Raw genomic sequence first — 16,117 nt, 5'->3', positions numbered from 1 at the left:
TAACGACAAGGCTGTGCGACAATGAAAAGTTGAGGAAAAGCCCACATATGATGGGATTAACTTGTGTTTCCTTTATAGTTGACAGCCTCTTCTATCCTCCCCTACTTAGTTTTTCTAATATCAGTCTGAGTCTCAACCAAGTGTATACACTGTATTCTGTTGTCTCTCTTATATAACTGAGGAAGGATAATTTTTTTTTTGTTCTTGTAGGTTTTCTTTAGTGTAATCCATAGTAGTTATTGTATTGGAACAGCAGCCCCTAACTTTGAAACCTTCACTATAGCCCGAGGAGCTGCCTTTAATATTTTTCAGATTATTGATCAGGTAAGTCTTCTAATTGCTTTGAAAGATAACTAACATTTTTGTAAGAAGGAAAGCAAGAAACAGGCACACTCATTTCACTAAAACCAAAAGATGGGCAAAATCAATGTCAGGCAATTGGCTATGGAAAGAGAGATTGTTTTAATTCTTTTACAAGGAGATTGTGTCTTATTAAAACCTTCATTCTAAAGAGTGCACTTCTAAAGCAAAAAGGAAAATATTGTAAAAGAAGCCCATCTTTAAATTACTTTTTAGAATCTAGAGAGTATCAGTTTAGTCCCTTGCAGATTTATAATATTCTCTTTTTTTTTTCCAAGAAACCTTCTATAGGTAACTTTTCAACAACAGGTTATAAACCAGAATGCATAGAGGGCACTATAGAATTTAAAAATGTTTCTTTCAGTTATCCATCAAGACCTTCTGTCAAGGTAGGTGAAAATTAATTAATTATAGAATTGTACCATTTTCTGATATTACTGTCTATTGGTTAAGATCTCCTCTTATGAGATAATCTGGAATCATTCGCAGCAAGATTTAGCTACTTTGCTCAGAGATTTGAAAAGAGAAACAAAGAGAGCAGGGAAAGAGGTGACAGTGGGGAAGAAGGAAAGAAGGAAATATAGAAAGATTAGCAATAGATAAATAACTCTGGATGAGCCAGTTACATTTTGCAGCCTCTTTTCTATATTCAACTGACTAAAGCACTTTCAACTTCCTGGAACTCCTTCACTCTGGATTTGGCAGCACCCACCAAAAAGTCTTCAATTGGCAGTCCCTGGATGTTGTCCCCCTTAACATAACTCATTTTAACCTAGTCTCTAACCTGGGAGAATTAGGCCTGGTTGTGCCTTTCACTTCTCCCTTCCCTAGGACTTACACTGCACAGCATCTGTGCCTGTTACTTCACCCCTCGCTTTTGCACACACAAAAACACACTCATGCATGCACATGCAACACAGTTTATCCTCCTTTCTCTGTCATTCAGCCCTTGACAAATTGTTGAGAAAATGTGTCTGTCTTTTCTGTTGTCTTCCTCCTTTCATTTTATGGTGTATTTATCCAAAAAGTAGTCCAAGGTTGCAGAGTACTAATGAATACCTGTTTCGTAGAAAAAGAAGATTATTTTAAGTGAAATTAATAAAATTGCTAATGTTATCAACCTGTAATGTCTTTTAAAATATACAAATGTCCTCTGCATAATTTGCATCATAAAAGATCTACCTATTCCTATTTCTTTATTTTTCTCTAAGTCTTTGAATGGAATTCTCTTTTCAAAGCTCTTTATTTTTTAATTCCTTATTACTTAGTTACCATTATTGTAGTAGTATTGTCTTCTACTATTTTTCTTAACGTAAATAGAGTATTTCAACTCCATTTTGCAACATTTGAGTTAGCTTCCTGGAAACGTAAGCATGGATTGTGCTATGTTGCATAGTAAAGTGCTCTCTGGATTTTAAACAACTATTTTTTTATGAAATTTTGCAACATAGCTCTATTTGTTAAGCTGAAGAGTAAGTAATTTTAAGAAAGAGATTCACTCATTTTAAATAAAGTACAAATTCTTCCAAGGAAGTAACAGGCATCAACTCCACAATAAAAGTGCAGGTAGAGAAGGAGTTCCTCCCACTGCAGGTTCTGATTTCTCACCTCCTTTCGAGAATTTTTCTCTGCTTGGGCCTTTGAAGTTTTTATGTTTGGCTATTTAAAGGGTCAGTTTTTTTACAAATGAGGAGATCAAAGTGAGAGAATCCGAGGAAAGATTCCTATACTCAGGCTGAATACATACAAATGCAAAAAAAGATAGGTGAGAGTTTCTCAACAGGATTGCTGTTGTCATTTCAGGAGGTTTGTCTCATGTCACAGGTCCCTCAGACACTAAATGCCGGTAGCAATCCTCAGCAATTGAGAAAATTTTAAAGGTTTCCCCTAAATTGAAATGTTCCCAGGATAGCCACCACTGGAAAAGGGAGGGTTCCTATTCATGGAATCTAATTCAGAGGAAGCACTGAAGTTTTAACAATTGTTTTACTTTGGAATACATTTTGCAATGATATTATATTCTTAAAAATTTTTCTTAAATAGCTCACAAAAATATCTGGCAAGATTCCATTCAGCTGTTTCAAATTAAAAGGTGAAATTTTCACTAACTTGGTAGCCATGAAATTCATATAAAGTATGTCAGCTGAAAATACAGTTTGTTGTGGCTAATTAATATTTAATAACTAAACTGAATTTAGATTTCTTCATGCAGAGAGATGACGAGAGATCTTTTACAATTATTTTCCAATATTATGTAGGTTATTATTATATTGAAACAGATATTGTATATTAAGGTCCACATTTGTTTTTAAGTGTCACAGAACAATTAGTTTTATGCTAATTACATTACATTTTAAAAATATGTAAACCATATTCTCACTTATCCTAGTTTTATGGAATTCCTTCCCATACATTTCAATAGATTCTGAAAGGTCTGAATCTCAAAATTAAGTCTGGAGAGACAGTAGCCTTGGTTGGCCCCAATGGCAGTGGAAAGAGTACAGCAGTCCAGCTTCTGCAGAGGCTGTATGATCCCGAAGACGGCTTTGTAAGTGCACCTAGCGATATTATGCACAGTCTGCACAATGAGATTTGGAAATGCTACCTATTATAAAGGTTTTATAGCTATGGCAACTTTTCATTTTTAACAGTGGAACTCACAGAGAAGCAATATCATTTTCTTTCCTGCACATTCATCCATTCAATAAATATTTCTTGAACACCTACTATGTGCCAAGTACTGTTGTAGGTGCTGGGCATACATTGGTCAACAAAGCACTTAAACTTCCGCCCTCGTCAAGTTTACATTCTTACAAGTAGAGACAGACAAATAAAATAAGTAAATTATATAGTATGTTAGAAGGTATTAAATGCTGTGGAGAAAAAAAAAAAACATAGTAATTTGTAGTACCCAGAGCTTACCAAGAATTTCAGCTTCTCAAAACACCCTGGAAGAATGACATCTGTAGAGGATATGCTCTCTTGTTTCATTCTGCCACACATAAAGTTGCACTTAATTTTAATTAATTGAATTGAATTAATATGTACTTGTACATGGCATAGAGAATGAGACTGTGATAGTCACAAAAGCATGATTTTTAATGCTTCTACTCAAATTTTCAACTATTATTTTTAAAAGAAAATCTACTCTCCAGTAGCCTGGTTTCACTTAAATTTGACTTCTTAAGTAAGCCTTCATTTGCAGTCTACTAAACTCATGCATCCAAACTAACTACTGGATAATCATTTCACATATAAAGCAGTTGCATAGAATACCCTTACCTAAACAGAATACCAGAGTTGGCGAAAAAGAGAGACTCTGCGTTATAATCATCAAACATTGGCCTCTGTCATTGGAATATGTTAAGGTAATAGGTAATGGCACTATCTATGGGAAAGACAACATTTATTTACTATTGTTTATAGTAATGAATAGAAGATATTGTTGCCTTTTGCAGGGGAGCAGGGTGTTGAAGAGAAATAAGGAAGGATATTTCCTAGAAAAATAATGCAAAGATCACATTAGTTTGTTACCTGTGTCTACACAATAACATTGTGGCTCTTAGAATATATAGTTTTACAATGTCTAATTTGTGGGTATTAGAATAAAGATATTTAAGTAATGTGGTGAGATTTTTAAGCCAATTTATTAAAGTTCTTTTGTTTTATACCTACCAGAAAAAGTCTCTTAACAATACAAATGCTATAAACATTCCTGAAAAAGCATGATCCTCAGCTTATGTTTTAGGCTAGTAAAAAGGGCTCCCAAGACAGCACAGTGACAGATATCACAACCCGGTTCACTCCTTTGCATTGGCAGATCACTGTGGATGGAAGCGATATCAGAACTTTAAATGTGCGACATTATCGAGAGAGTATTGGAGTGGTCAGCCAAGAGCCTGTTTTGTTTGGGACTACCATTAATAACAATATTAAATATGGAAGAGACGGTGTGACCGATGAAGAGGTTGAGAAAGCAGCAAAGGAAGCAAATGCTTACGATTTTATAATGGAATTTCCCAATGTAAGTACACTATGTAGCCTATGCCTAGTATAGGCTCAGGCTCTGCCTTAGCTCCCAGTGTAAGCACTACAATATTCCAAAATGAAATAACAAAGCAATAACTTCTACAGAGTAGGGGGACATGATTAATTTTTTAGCTGTCCTAGGTAAAACATCCATAAATGAAAGAGTGTGGTAACAACCAAAAGAAGTACATCATTGAAAGATAGATTTTAAAAATTATATTTATATCTAATTGGGTCTCACTGTAAATGAAAAAGAAAAACAACAAAGATTACATGAAACAAAATCATTACAAGCTGAGGAATGATGTCTACAAAATGTTGATTTGCAAGGCCATCTTGTGGCTAAAAGTGGGAATGTCACACAGAATGTTCAGATTGATTCTGTGATAAAGCAAAAGGAAAACTGGGACCATTTTTTTAGAAGCACATGGAGCTAATATTGGACAAGAAACATGAAATCATACTTGGAAATAGATATAATAAGCTAAAATCCTTAGTATGAGGACATATCCTAATTTTTACTTAGAACTGATTACTGTAAAACCACTTATTTGCATTTCCCAAAGTGTCTATTCATCAGTATCACATGAAAATGTAGTGGGGAGTACCCTATCACATACAAAAGGGTAAGCCTTGAAATTAAAATACAGACAAAAATTCCACCATCCCTGAAGGCAAAAATAACAAAAAAGTTCTTTTTAATGGGTATATTTCACAAATTGCCCTCTATAAGTCATAAAAATTTTGTTCTTTTGTTTTTCTTATAAAAATGCTCATTATGCTATTAAATACATTCTATCTCCATTAGAAGCTTTCTGGTACCTCTTACATTATACCCTGTAAGTTACTACTTGCTTTTACTAAAAGTATCATATTTATACAAAGATGACCCCTGCTATAAATAGAATAGTAAATCCTAAAGATGTAATCCAAAGAACAAATTAAAGATACTGGCTTATGATGATGGAAACTAAATTCCATTGCCATGCTTATGCAGAGAAATAAGAATAAGCATAGTATTAAACAAAAATTTCAAAAGTGGTTAATTCATATAGGTAACAAATTAGGGAAGGCTATGCTCAAGAAATACCATCACTTTTATGATATTCACATGATACACACATATTTTTAAATTAATATATTAGGATTAACTAATATTTGCTAGCCTTTTCCAATAAACAACCAAAAGTCTGGCTAAAATAGGACAGTTGTTTCCAAGCACTGGAAAAAAGGTAACATAAAATTGTGATTCCTGAACAAAAGGAAACTCATGAAGAAAGTCCATGAATCTGCAGCATTCTGCCTGGGTACAAACTTCTGATGACATCTCTGGAAACTGGAATCCAGACAGAACTTGGCAGTCCCTCGGACCTGAAAAACAGAGATAGAATTTCAGGGCAGCTTAAGCAAAGGGAAAGGCAGTGAGAGAGCTGTGGAGTTGAGGTGGGGGCAAAGTCCATGTAGGCATCCTGTGGGAATCTTTGAGGATGAGACTACGCAAGGCTTACCACAGAGAGCAGCTGCTACAAAGCTGAGAATAGAAGATAGATCCTAGACATCAAGCAGGATGGTGGAGATATTGAAATCACAGCCCACCCAGGGTGGAGAGATCACATTAACATCTTTTTAATACCTCAAACATATAGCTCAGATACCAATAAAAGCTATACCTTAGGAGTAGAGACCACACCTTAGAGTATGGCTGACACTAGACCGTCCTAACAAATCCTAAAACCAAGCCATGACAAGATCCCCAGAAGAAACAGAACTTGGAGGTTGGATCCTGCCAAGTTTCAAGACTTTCCACAGATTCACTCCCAACAAAGCATAAAACCAAGATTACACAAGTTCAAAGTGATAAGTCAATATTTGAATTGCCTACTAGAACAAAAAAATCAACATTTTTTAAAGAGAACAAAATTCAGTCTCTCCAACATATCGCACACAGAATTGAGTACATATGCTAAAAAAAAATCTAGACATGCAAAGAAATAAGGACCTATGATCCACACTTTCCATAAACATAATCTAAATGTTTATGCACTTCAGAAAAGCTTCTAAATGACTAAGGCTATATATATATATATATATATATATATAGCCTGAAAGAAGAAATGGACAAATTCACAATTTTATTTGAAGTCTGTAGTACTTGATAAAATGGGCAGAAAGGAAGGATATAGACGATTGGAACAATACTGCAACCAAGTTGATCTAACTGACATATATAGAATCTTCTAACTGATGACTGCAGAATACATACTTCTCAAGTGCACATGTAATGTTCACTGAGATAAACAATATCTTGGACCATTAAAATAAAAATTAATATGCTCTCAGTTTATAATAGAATAAACCATTGTCTTGCCAATTAAACCATGGCAAGATGTCTCTTCACACAACCAAAAGAAGGACAACAAATTTAAAAACAAAAAAATAACCAGAACTGCCAGAAAATTGAACTGTATGGAAGTCCAATAACCAAAGAGTTAAAGAAGAAACTTTCATTCAGACTGGTAGGAGAGGTGGAGATACGCAGCCAGGGTAGAGAGGACATGGAAGACCAGGCAGGTAAGGTGGTGACTGGTAGACCTGGCAGTTCCACATTTACATGCAGATAAACTGGGAGGAACAACTGGGGAGCAAGACAGACTGTGCAACTGAAGGTCCCAGCAATGGGAAAGAAAGCCTTGAAACCTCATGGCTATAGAAATCTGTGGGAGTTGTGGCAGAGGGAGAAACTCCCAGTTTCAGAGGAGAGTTCATTGTAGAGACCCACAGGGTCCTAGAATGTACACAAACCCACCCACCCTGAAATCTGCACCAGAAGGGCTCAATTTGCTTGTAGGTAGTGGGGCAAGTAATTGAAAGCAGCAAGAGCCAAGCAAGCAGCATTGTTTTCTCTCTGACCCCTCCCCCACATACAGTGCCACAATGCAGCAGTATGGGTTGCCCCACCCTGGCGAATACCTAAGGCTCCACCCCTTCCTACGTATTGGCACACTGAGACTTTCTCCAAAAGAAAATATGGCCCAAATGAAAGAACAGATCAAAGCTCCAAAAATAGAACAAAGTGGTGAAGAAAACCAACTATTCAGATTAGTGTTCAAAACACTGGTAATCAGGATGCTCACAGAAATGGTTGAGTATGGTCACAAAATAGAGGGAAAAGTGAAGGCTATGCAAAGTGAAATAAAGCAAAATATACAGGGAACCAACAGTGAAGGGAAGGAAACCAGGACTCAAATCACAATTTGGAGCAGACGAAGAAATAAGCATTCAACCAGCACAGAATAAAGAAACAAGAATTCAAAAAAACGAGTAGTGTTTAATAAGATTCCAGGACATCCAAAAAGGGCCAATATCCAAATCATAGGGATGCAGAAGAAGAAAAGGAAGAGCAAGAAGTTAAAAGCTTATTTGAAAAATAATAAAGGAAAACTTCCTTAATTTGGCAAAGGACATAGACATGCAAGTCCAGGGAGTCCCAAACAAGTTGGATCCAAAGAGGACCACACCAGGACACATCATAAATAAAATGTAAAAGGTTCAAGATAAAGAAAGAATCTTAAAAGCAGCAAGAGAAAGGCTGAGAGTTACTTACAAAGGAGTTCCCATAAGACTATCAGCTGATTTCTCAAAAGAAACTTTGCAGGCTTGAAGGGACTGGCAAGAAGTATTAAAAGTGATGAAAAGCAAGGATCTGCAACCCAGATTACTCTATCCAGAAAAGCTATTATTTTTTTTTGAGTTCAGAATCAATCTTTTTTTTCTTTTTTTTTATTTATTTTAATCATTGTTCAAGTACAGTTTTCTCCCCCCTACTCCCATTCCAGCCCACCCACCCAACCCTCCCCCTTTCCCCCCATTACCCCCCACCCCTAGTTTTTGTCCATGTGTCCTCCAAATTTGTTCCTGTAATCCCTACCCATTCCCCCCTGAAATTCCCTCTTCTCTCCCCTCTGGCCACTGTCAGACTATCCCCTATTTCAGTGTCTTTGGTTATATTTTGCTAGTTTTTTGTTTTGTTTTGTTTTGTTTTGTTGTTTAGATTCCTGTTAAAGGTGATATCATGTGGTATTTGTCTTTCACTGCCTGGCTTGTTTCACTTAGCATAATGCTTTCCAGCTCCATCCATGCTGTTGCAAAGGGTATGAGCTCCTTCTTTCTTTCTGCTGCATAGAATTCCATTGTGTAAATGTACCATAGTTTTTTGATCCATTCATTTACTGATGGGCATCTAGGTTGCTTCCAGCACCTAGCTATTGTAAATTGTGCTTCTATGAACATCGGGTTGCAAAGGTTCTTTTGTATTGGTGTTTTAGTATTCTTAGGATAGAGTCCCAGCAATGGAATTGCTGGGTCAAAAGGCAGATCCATTTTTAGTTTTCTGAGGAAGTTCCAAACTGCCAGAAAAGCTATTATTTAGAATAAAAGGGCAGATAAAATGCTTCCCAGACAAGGTAAAGCTAAAGGAGTTCATCATTATCAAGCCCTTATTATATGAAATGTTAAAGCATCTTATTTAAGAAAAAGAAGATCAAAACTATGAACATTAAAATATCAACAAATTTATAACAACCAAATCTAAAAAACAAAAACAAACTAAGAAACAAGTAGAATAAGAACAGAATCAAAGATGTGGAGATCATTTGGAGGGTTATCAGCTGCGAGGGGTAAGGGAAATGAGGGAAATGGTATAAGGATTTAGAAGCATAAATGGTAGGTACAAAATAGACACAGGGATGTTAACAACAGTATAGGAAATGGAGAAACCAAAGAACTTATATGCATGACCCATGGACCTGAACTAAGGGGGTGCAGGGAATTGCTGTAGGGAAGGTGGGATGAGCAGAGGCAGGCAAATGGGAAAAAACTGGGACAACTATAATAGCATAATCAATAAAATATAGTTTAAAAATTAAAAGGCATAGTATTAACAAAGCTATGCCTATAAATTTTACAGGTTGATGAAGATCAATTCCTTGAAAGACACAAACTACAAAAAGTCACTCAAAGAGGTGTAGATAATCTATAACTGTAAGACTATATTGTGGGGGGAAAATCAACTAGATTCCTAAATAACAGTAATAGTTATAGATGAAATTAAATTGAGTGACATTCCCAATAGCATCAAAAAAATATAAAACAGAATAAATTTAATGAAAGATATGTAAATCTTCTCTGTGAAAATATCAAACATTGGTAAGAGAAATTAAAGGAGATCTAAATAAATAGGATGTACCTTACTCGTTGATTTAGACATTGAATATTTTTAAAGCTATGCATTCTCCCCAAATTGACCTATAAATTTGATGCTATACCAATCAAAATCCAAGCATTCTTTTTTTGTGTGTAGAGATTGACATGGTGATTCCAAAATGTATTTGGAAATTTAAATTAAGAATTGCCAAAATAATTTTGAAATGACAACTATAAACCTGGAAGACCTACAATATCTAATTTTAAAACAGCAATTAAGGCAGTAGTAATAGCATAAGAATGGATGACATGTAGACCAGTGGAGCAGAATAGAAAGTCCAGAAATAAACCTACATATATCTAGTCAATTGATTTTTCACAAGGCCAGTATATTTCAGTGCAGGGAAGTCTTTTTAACAAATAGTGCTGGAAAAATTGGATATCCATATGGAAAAAATTCAGTATGACCCTTTCCTCACACCATATGTACATATTCATTTGCCATGGATCTTAGGCCAAATGTAAAAACATAAGCTGTCAAACTTTAAAATTAAAAATTTAGATGAAAATCTTTGTGACCTTGGGGTAAAGATTTCTTAGACAGAAAAGCATTTACTTTTTTAAAAAATGATAGACTGGCCTTTATTGAAATTAAAACCTTTTAAATTTAATTTTTAAAGATACCATTTAAAAAAATAGAAAGGCAAGACACAGAGTGAAATATCCACAATACACTGATCATGCAAAACACATGCACCCAGAACATATAAGGAACTCTTACAAAACAGTAATAAGACAAGAATAAAAATGGACAAAACTTATACATTTTACAAAAAAAGAATCAAATGAACAGTATACACATGAAAAAAATATTTAACATTATTAGTTACCAGGGAAATCCAAAGTAAAAGCCACAATAGTTAGGTATAAGTCTAACAAAATCAGTATGAAGGAAATTATGAAATTCTGATTAGAGAAGAATTAAATAAATGGAGAGATATTTCACGTTCATGGAAAGGAAGATTCAATATTGCCAAAATGTCAGTTCTTCTCAGCTTGTTCTATAGATTCAATGTAATCTCAATCAAAATCCCAGCAAGTTATCTTGTGGATATCAACAAATTCTAAAATTTATATGTGGAGACAAAATAACCAGAATAGCCAACACATTACTGAAGAAAAACAAGGCTAAAAGACTGCACTATAAAACTTTAAGACTTACTGTAAAGCTACAGTAATCAAGACAACATGGAATTGTTAAAAAAAAAAAGACAAATATATCAGAGGAATAGAGTCCAGAGTCCAGAAATACATCCATATAAATATAGTCAACTAATCTATGACAAAGAAGCAAAGGCAATATAATAGAGCAAGGATAGTCTTTTCACCAAACAAATGGTACTGAAATAACCAGACATACACTTGTAAAAAAAAAAGCAATAAATGTAGGCACAGACCTTACATCATTCCCAAAATTTAACTCAGAATGGATCACAGACCTAAATATGAAATGCAAAGCTATGAAATTCCTAGAAGATAGCATAGGAGAAAACCTAGATGACTTGGATATGACAATGACATTTTAGACATGACAAAGGTGCAAATCATGAAAGAAATTATTGATAATCTGGACATTTAAAATTAAAAACTGCTCTGTGAAAGATAACCTCAAAAAATGAGAAGATAAACCACAAGCTGGGAGAAAACATTCACAAAAGACACAGTTGATAAAGCACTGCTATCTGAAGTATGTAAAAAATTCTTTAAATTCAACAATGAGAAAACAAACAACACAATGAAAAATAGGCCAAAAATCTTAACAGACACCTCACCAAAGAAGATATACAGTTGGCAACTAAGCATGTGAAAAGATGTTCCACATCATGTCATCAGGGAAATGCAAATTAAAAACGTCAGTGAGATACCACTACACTGGATTTAGAATGGCCAAATTCTAAATACTGATGGCAACATATGCTGGCGAGGATGCAGTGCAATAGGAACTCTCGTTCAACAGATGGTGCTGGACATATATATCTCATTCTACTAATGGTGCAAGAACATTGCTAGTGAGAATGCAAAATGTCACAGCCATTTTGGACACAGTTTGATGGTTTCTTACAAAACTAAACATATTCTTACCAATTTATCCAGCAACCATGCTCCTTGGTGTTCACCCAAAGGAGTTGAAAATATGTGTCCACACAAAAACCTACGCAAATATGTTCACAGCAGCTTTATTTATAATTGCCAAAGCTTGGAAGCAACCAAGATGTTGTTCTTCAAAAGGTTAATGAGTAAACAGTGGTACATCTAGACAATGGGATATTATCAAGCACTAAAAATAATGAGCTTTCAAGCTATGAAAATACATGGATAAAACTTAAATGCATATTACCAAGTGAAAGAAACCAGTTTGAAAAGGCTCCATACTGTATGATTTCAAATATATATCATTCTGGGAAAGGCAAAACTATGGAATCAGTAAAAGATTAGTGGTTGCCAGGGGTTGGAGGTGGGGATGATGAGGGGGAGGGAGAGTAGATGAAACACAGAGAATTTTTATGGTAGTGAAAATGCTCTGTATTATACCATAATGATGGATATATGTAATTGTACATTTGTCCAAAATCATAACCAGAGTGAATTCTAATGTATACTATGGGCTTTGGGTGATTATAAGGTGTCAGTGTAGGTCCAATTGTAACAAACATACCCCTGTGGCAGGGGATGTTGATAATGAGGAATTCTGTGCATGTCTGGAGATGGGATGTACAGGAAATCTCTTTACCTTCCTCTCAATTATGCTGTGAGCCTAACACTGCTCTATAAAAAAAATCCTCTTCAAAAGTAGACACTGTATGATTCCTCTTACATAAAATTCTAGAACTAGCAAAATTAATTTATAGTGATTAAAATCAAATCAATGCTATCCTGAGACAGGGTGTGGGTGTCAACTAGAAAGTGTCATGAGGAAACTTTCTAGGTTGATGGAGATATTCTAAATCTTTATTGGGATGGTGATAGCATGTGTATAGCCATTTGTCAAAACTCACAAAACTGTATCCTTAAATTGAGTGCATTTTATTGAGTGTATAATGTTTATGGGTATATAATTATTAAATTATTCCTCAATTAGGTTTATATTTTTAAAAATCAAATTTGAAGGTCAAACTCTAGAAATTAAAGATTTAGAAAGGATATTTATTCAATACATTTATATCTTTGAAGAAATGAACTTTGGATCGGGGACTTTATCCAATAGAATATTACTAACCATGCTTCATTAGTTCTAGAAGTTACCTCCAACCTCAAATATCTAAAGATAACTACTTTGTTAAAGATGCATTTACCAAAAAAACAAAAGTGAAAGAAGACCTAAAAAGTCTCCCAAAATTGAAAAAAGCTTTGAGGGAAAGTTTATTTTTGCAGTAATTTTTCATACTCTTTTTTGTAATATCCAGGAAGAAGATTGTATATAATGCATTAAATTGCTAATGAACATTTTGAATAGTAGCTAAATATGTCTTTACATTACAGTGTTCTTTTAAAGATGTCAGTGTATTCTAAAAATCTCCTAAAAACTTTGAAAATTGGTTCAATTATTAATCTTCTTAAAAATCTTTGATTATCATGTATTTTCATTTCTTTTATTGCTAGCCCAATTGCTCTTAGGTCCTCTCTTTACTAGACTTTTTCTTAATAGTTATTTGTTTTTACAAAGAACAAGTTAAAGGTCAAAACCAGCCAGCCTGAATTAGAGATTAAGCTGGTGTTAAAACATAACTGTGATTGTTTGTCATTTCCTTCTCTAATCATTTGATCATGCTTCTGTTTCTGTGCTCTTTCCTACTTTTCATTAGAAATTTAATACCTTAGTAGGTGAAAAAGGAGCTCAAATGAGTGGAGGACAGAAGCAGAGAATTGCAATTGCTCGAGCTTTAGTTCGAAACCCAAAGATACTGATCTTAGATGAGGCTACATCTGCCCTAGATACAGAAAGTGAATCAGTTGTTCAAGCTGCACTGGAAAAGGTAAGTAAGCAGGCATGTTTCTTATTTTCATATTCCTGGTTCAGCATTGTTTTTAAATGTAAAGAAAGTATAGTGCCATAGTGGATTATTTATTAAGTTTAGTACCCTGCTTAATGTATGGATGCAGGGTGTTCACCCTTGTAAAAAATTATGTGATGGTTATAGGAAATGATTTAGAGAAGAGAAGAAGATGCTATAATTGGTGCTAAAAATATATTTGAGGCTGATATCCCAAGCAATCATCCTCTATAAACCTTCATTCCAATGAGTTTGCAATTTCCACTTTCTCGTGGTAACCCCACACCACTACCACCATCATGACTATACCTTTGCCTTTTCCATACACACCTGTGGGATTCTCTTCTCTGACAACTTTTCTTCATTAGGGAGATCCTGGAGTACTCATTTTAACTTCATTTCACCTCAAATAGTGAAGCGTACAGTGTGGTTTGACTTGATCTTGAACTTTCAATCCCAACAGCCCATGGACCCTCAGACTTCACACTGACCTTCTGCTTACTGTAGGCACATGCTTTAAGCCCACAATGCAGTTGTAACTCTTTACCAAACTGCATTGCATCTAGGAGGATAGTTGGTGGTGGCACTGTGAAAACACCAGATACTTTTTTTCAATGGCCAAACCTCTTTATAATCATGGCATCCAAAACCCTTCAGAAGGCTTAATGGCACATTTTACTTTAACTTGTTTGAAAATGTGCTGTTTTTCAACTTATGTGTATGACCCATGGGCGTGAACTAAGGAGGGGGAATGTTGATGGGAGAGGGGTTGCAGAGCAGAGGGGAATAGAGGGGAGAAAAAGATGAGATGACTGTAATAGCATAATAAATAAAATATAATTTAAAAGGAAAAGAAAATGTGCTGCTTTTCTCTCAAGGAAAATTCAGGCTTTTCTTTTTAAATACTGACTTTCTGGGAACAGAAATGGTTACTAGCAGCCAAAGTGCCCACTGCTTATTGAAAAGTTAATTACTATTATCAACTTGAAAATCAGATCATATAAGTTTTTTACCCTTGTTTCCATCCCATGATGAATGTGTCACATGTTGCATGTGATATTTGTTATTTTCATAAACAACTGATGAGAATATTCATGTTTATTGTGGACACTGCTAATGTGGTTCACTTGGGGGAAGAAGAAACAGCAGTTCCCTCAAGGGCATGACTAATGTTTATTCATTTTTTATACTTAATATCTAGAACAGGGCTCTATCTATAGAATGCACTCAAATTGTGTTTAGGATTGTTGATATTTCATTTCTTAGGGCTTGAATGTACTAAAAATGATTAAGTTACTTAAGATTTTTTCCAGGTTTATGGAGGTATAATTGATATACATTTATAAGATTTTTAAAACTTACTGTAACAGGCTCCAGAGTTGTTTAAAGGTTAAATATTGTCACCATTGTCTTTTCATCCAGCATGTTAATCACTGTGGGCAATCAAAGCTTCTTCAAACATTAAAAATAAATAATTGTGAGACTTCCAGTCAAGATGGAGGCATAGGTAGACGTGCTTTCCCTCCTCGTGCAACCACAGAAAGAATTACAACTAGATCTTGAAACAAATAACACCTAGCCCTGGCTGGCATAGCTCAGTGGATTGAGCAAGGACTGCAAACCAAAGCATCGCAGGTTTGATTCCCAGTCAGGGCACATGCCTGGGTTGCAGGCCACGGTCCCCAGCAACTGCACATTGATGTTTCTCTCTCTCTCTTTCTCCCTCCCTTCTCTCTCTAAAAATAAATAAATAAAATCTTTAAAAAAAAAGAAACAAATAACACCTAGAACAGTCAGAAAATAGAGCTGTATGGAAGTCCAACAACCAAGGATTTAAAGAAGCCACATTCATCCAGACAAGTAGGAGGGGTGGAGTTGTGGAAATGGGCAGAGAGGCACGGAGACACAGTGAGGTGTTGACAGGTAGTGATGGCAGAATGGACAGTTCCGCATTCACAGATAGTGGATAAAAATTGGGAGGGATACCTTGAGAGCAAGTGATCCCAGCCCCAGGTCAGACAGCACAACCTACGGTTCCAGTGCCAGGAAGATAAATCCTTATAACTTCTGGCTATAAAAACCAATGGAGGTTGGGGTGATGGAAGAAACTTCCAGATTTTCAGGAGACTCTGTTTAAGGAGCCTATATAGACTTAGAATGTACACAAACTCACCCACTCTGGGATTGAACACAAGGACAGCTGTTGGAAGAGCACCAGTCACATATGGGAAGTGGATGAAGTAATTGGAAATGGGGCAAGTACCCAGAAAACTTCCAGAAGCTATGCAGCAGCATTGTCCCCTCTCTAAGCCCTCCCTCCATACAGAGCCACAAAGAGGTGAAAAGGATTGCGCCAACCTGGCCATTGCCTAAGACTCTGACCCACACAATTTACAGGTGCCTTTTCTCCAATAGGCCGTGCTACTAAGACAGGGAGTCAAGGTAGCTCTACCTAATACACAGAAACAAACATT

At 35.5% G+C, this 16,117-nt stretch overlaps 1 protein-coding gene across 1 annotated transcript in view; it reads left to right on the top strand.

Annotated features, from left to right (window-relative positions):
* Positions 1-16,117, top strand: part of ABCB5 (ATP binding cassette subfamily B member 5) — a 90,719-nt gene that overhangs the window by 17,718 nt on the left and 56,884 nt on the right. Inside the window, exons 9-13 of the mRNA XM_028525197.2 lie at positions 211-324; positions 639-749; positions 2,783-2,908; positions 4,181-4,384; positions 13,455-13,625. Coding sequence (XP_028380998.1) covers positions 211-324; positions 639-749; positions 2,783-2,908; positions 4,181-4,384; positions 13,455-13,625 — 726 coding nt within the window. The remainder of the gene's footprint in view (positions 1-210; positions 325-638; positions 750-2,782; positions 2,909-4,180; positions 4,385-13,454; positions 13,626-16,117) is intronic.

The sequence above is a fragment of the Phyllostomus discolor genome, chromosome 10 (assembly GCF_004126475.2).
Source record: "Phyllostomus discolor isolate MPI-MPIP mPhyDis1 chromosome 10, mPhyDis1.pri.v3, whole genome shotgun sequence".
Lineage (NCBI taxonomy): Eukaryota > Metazoa > Chordata > Mammalia > Chiroptera > Phyllostomidae > Phyllostomus > Phyllostomus discolor.
This window is presented reverse-complemented; position numbering and strand designations above follow the sequence as displayed.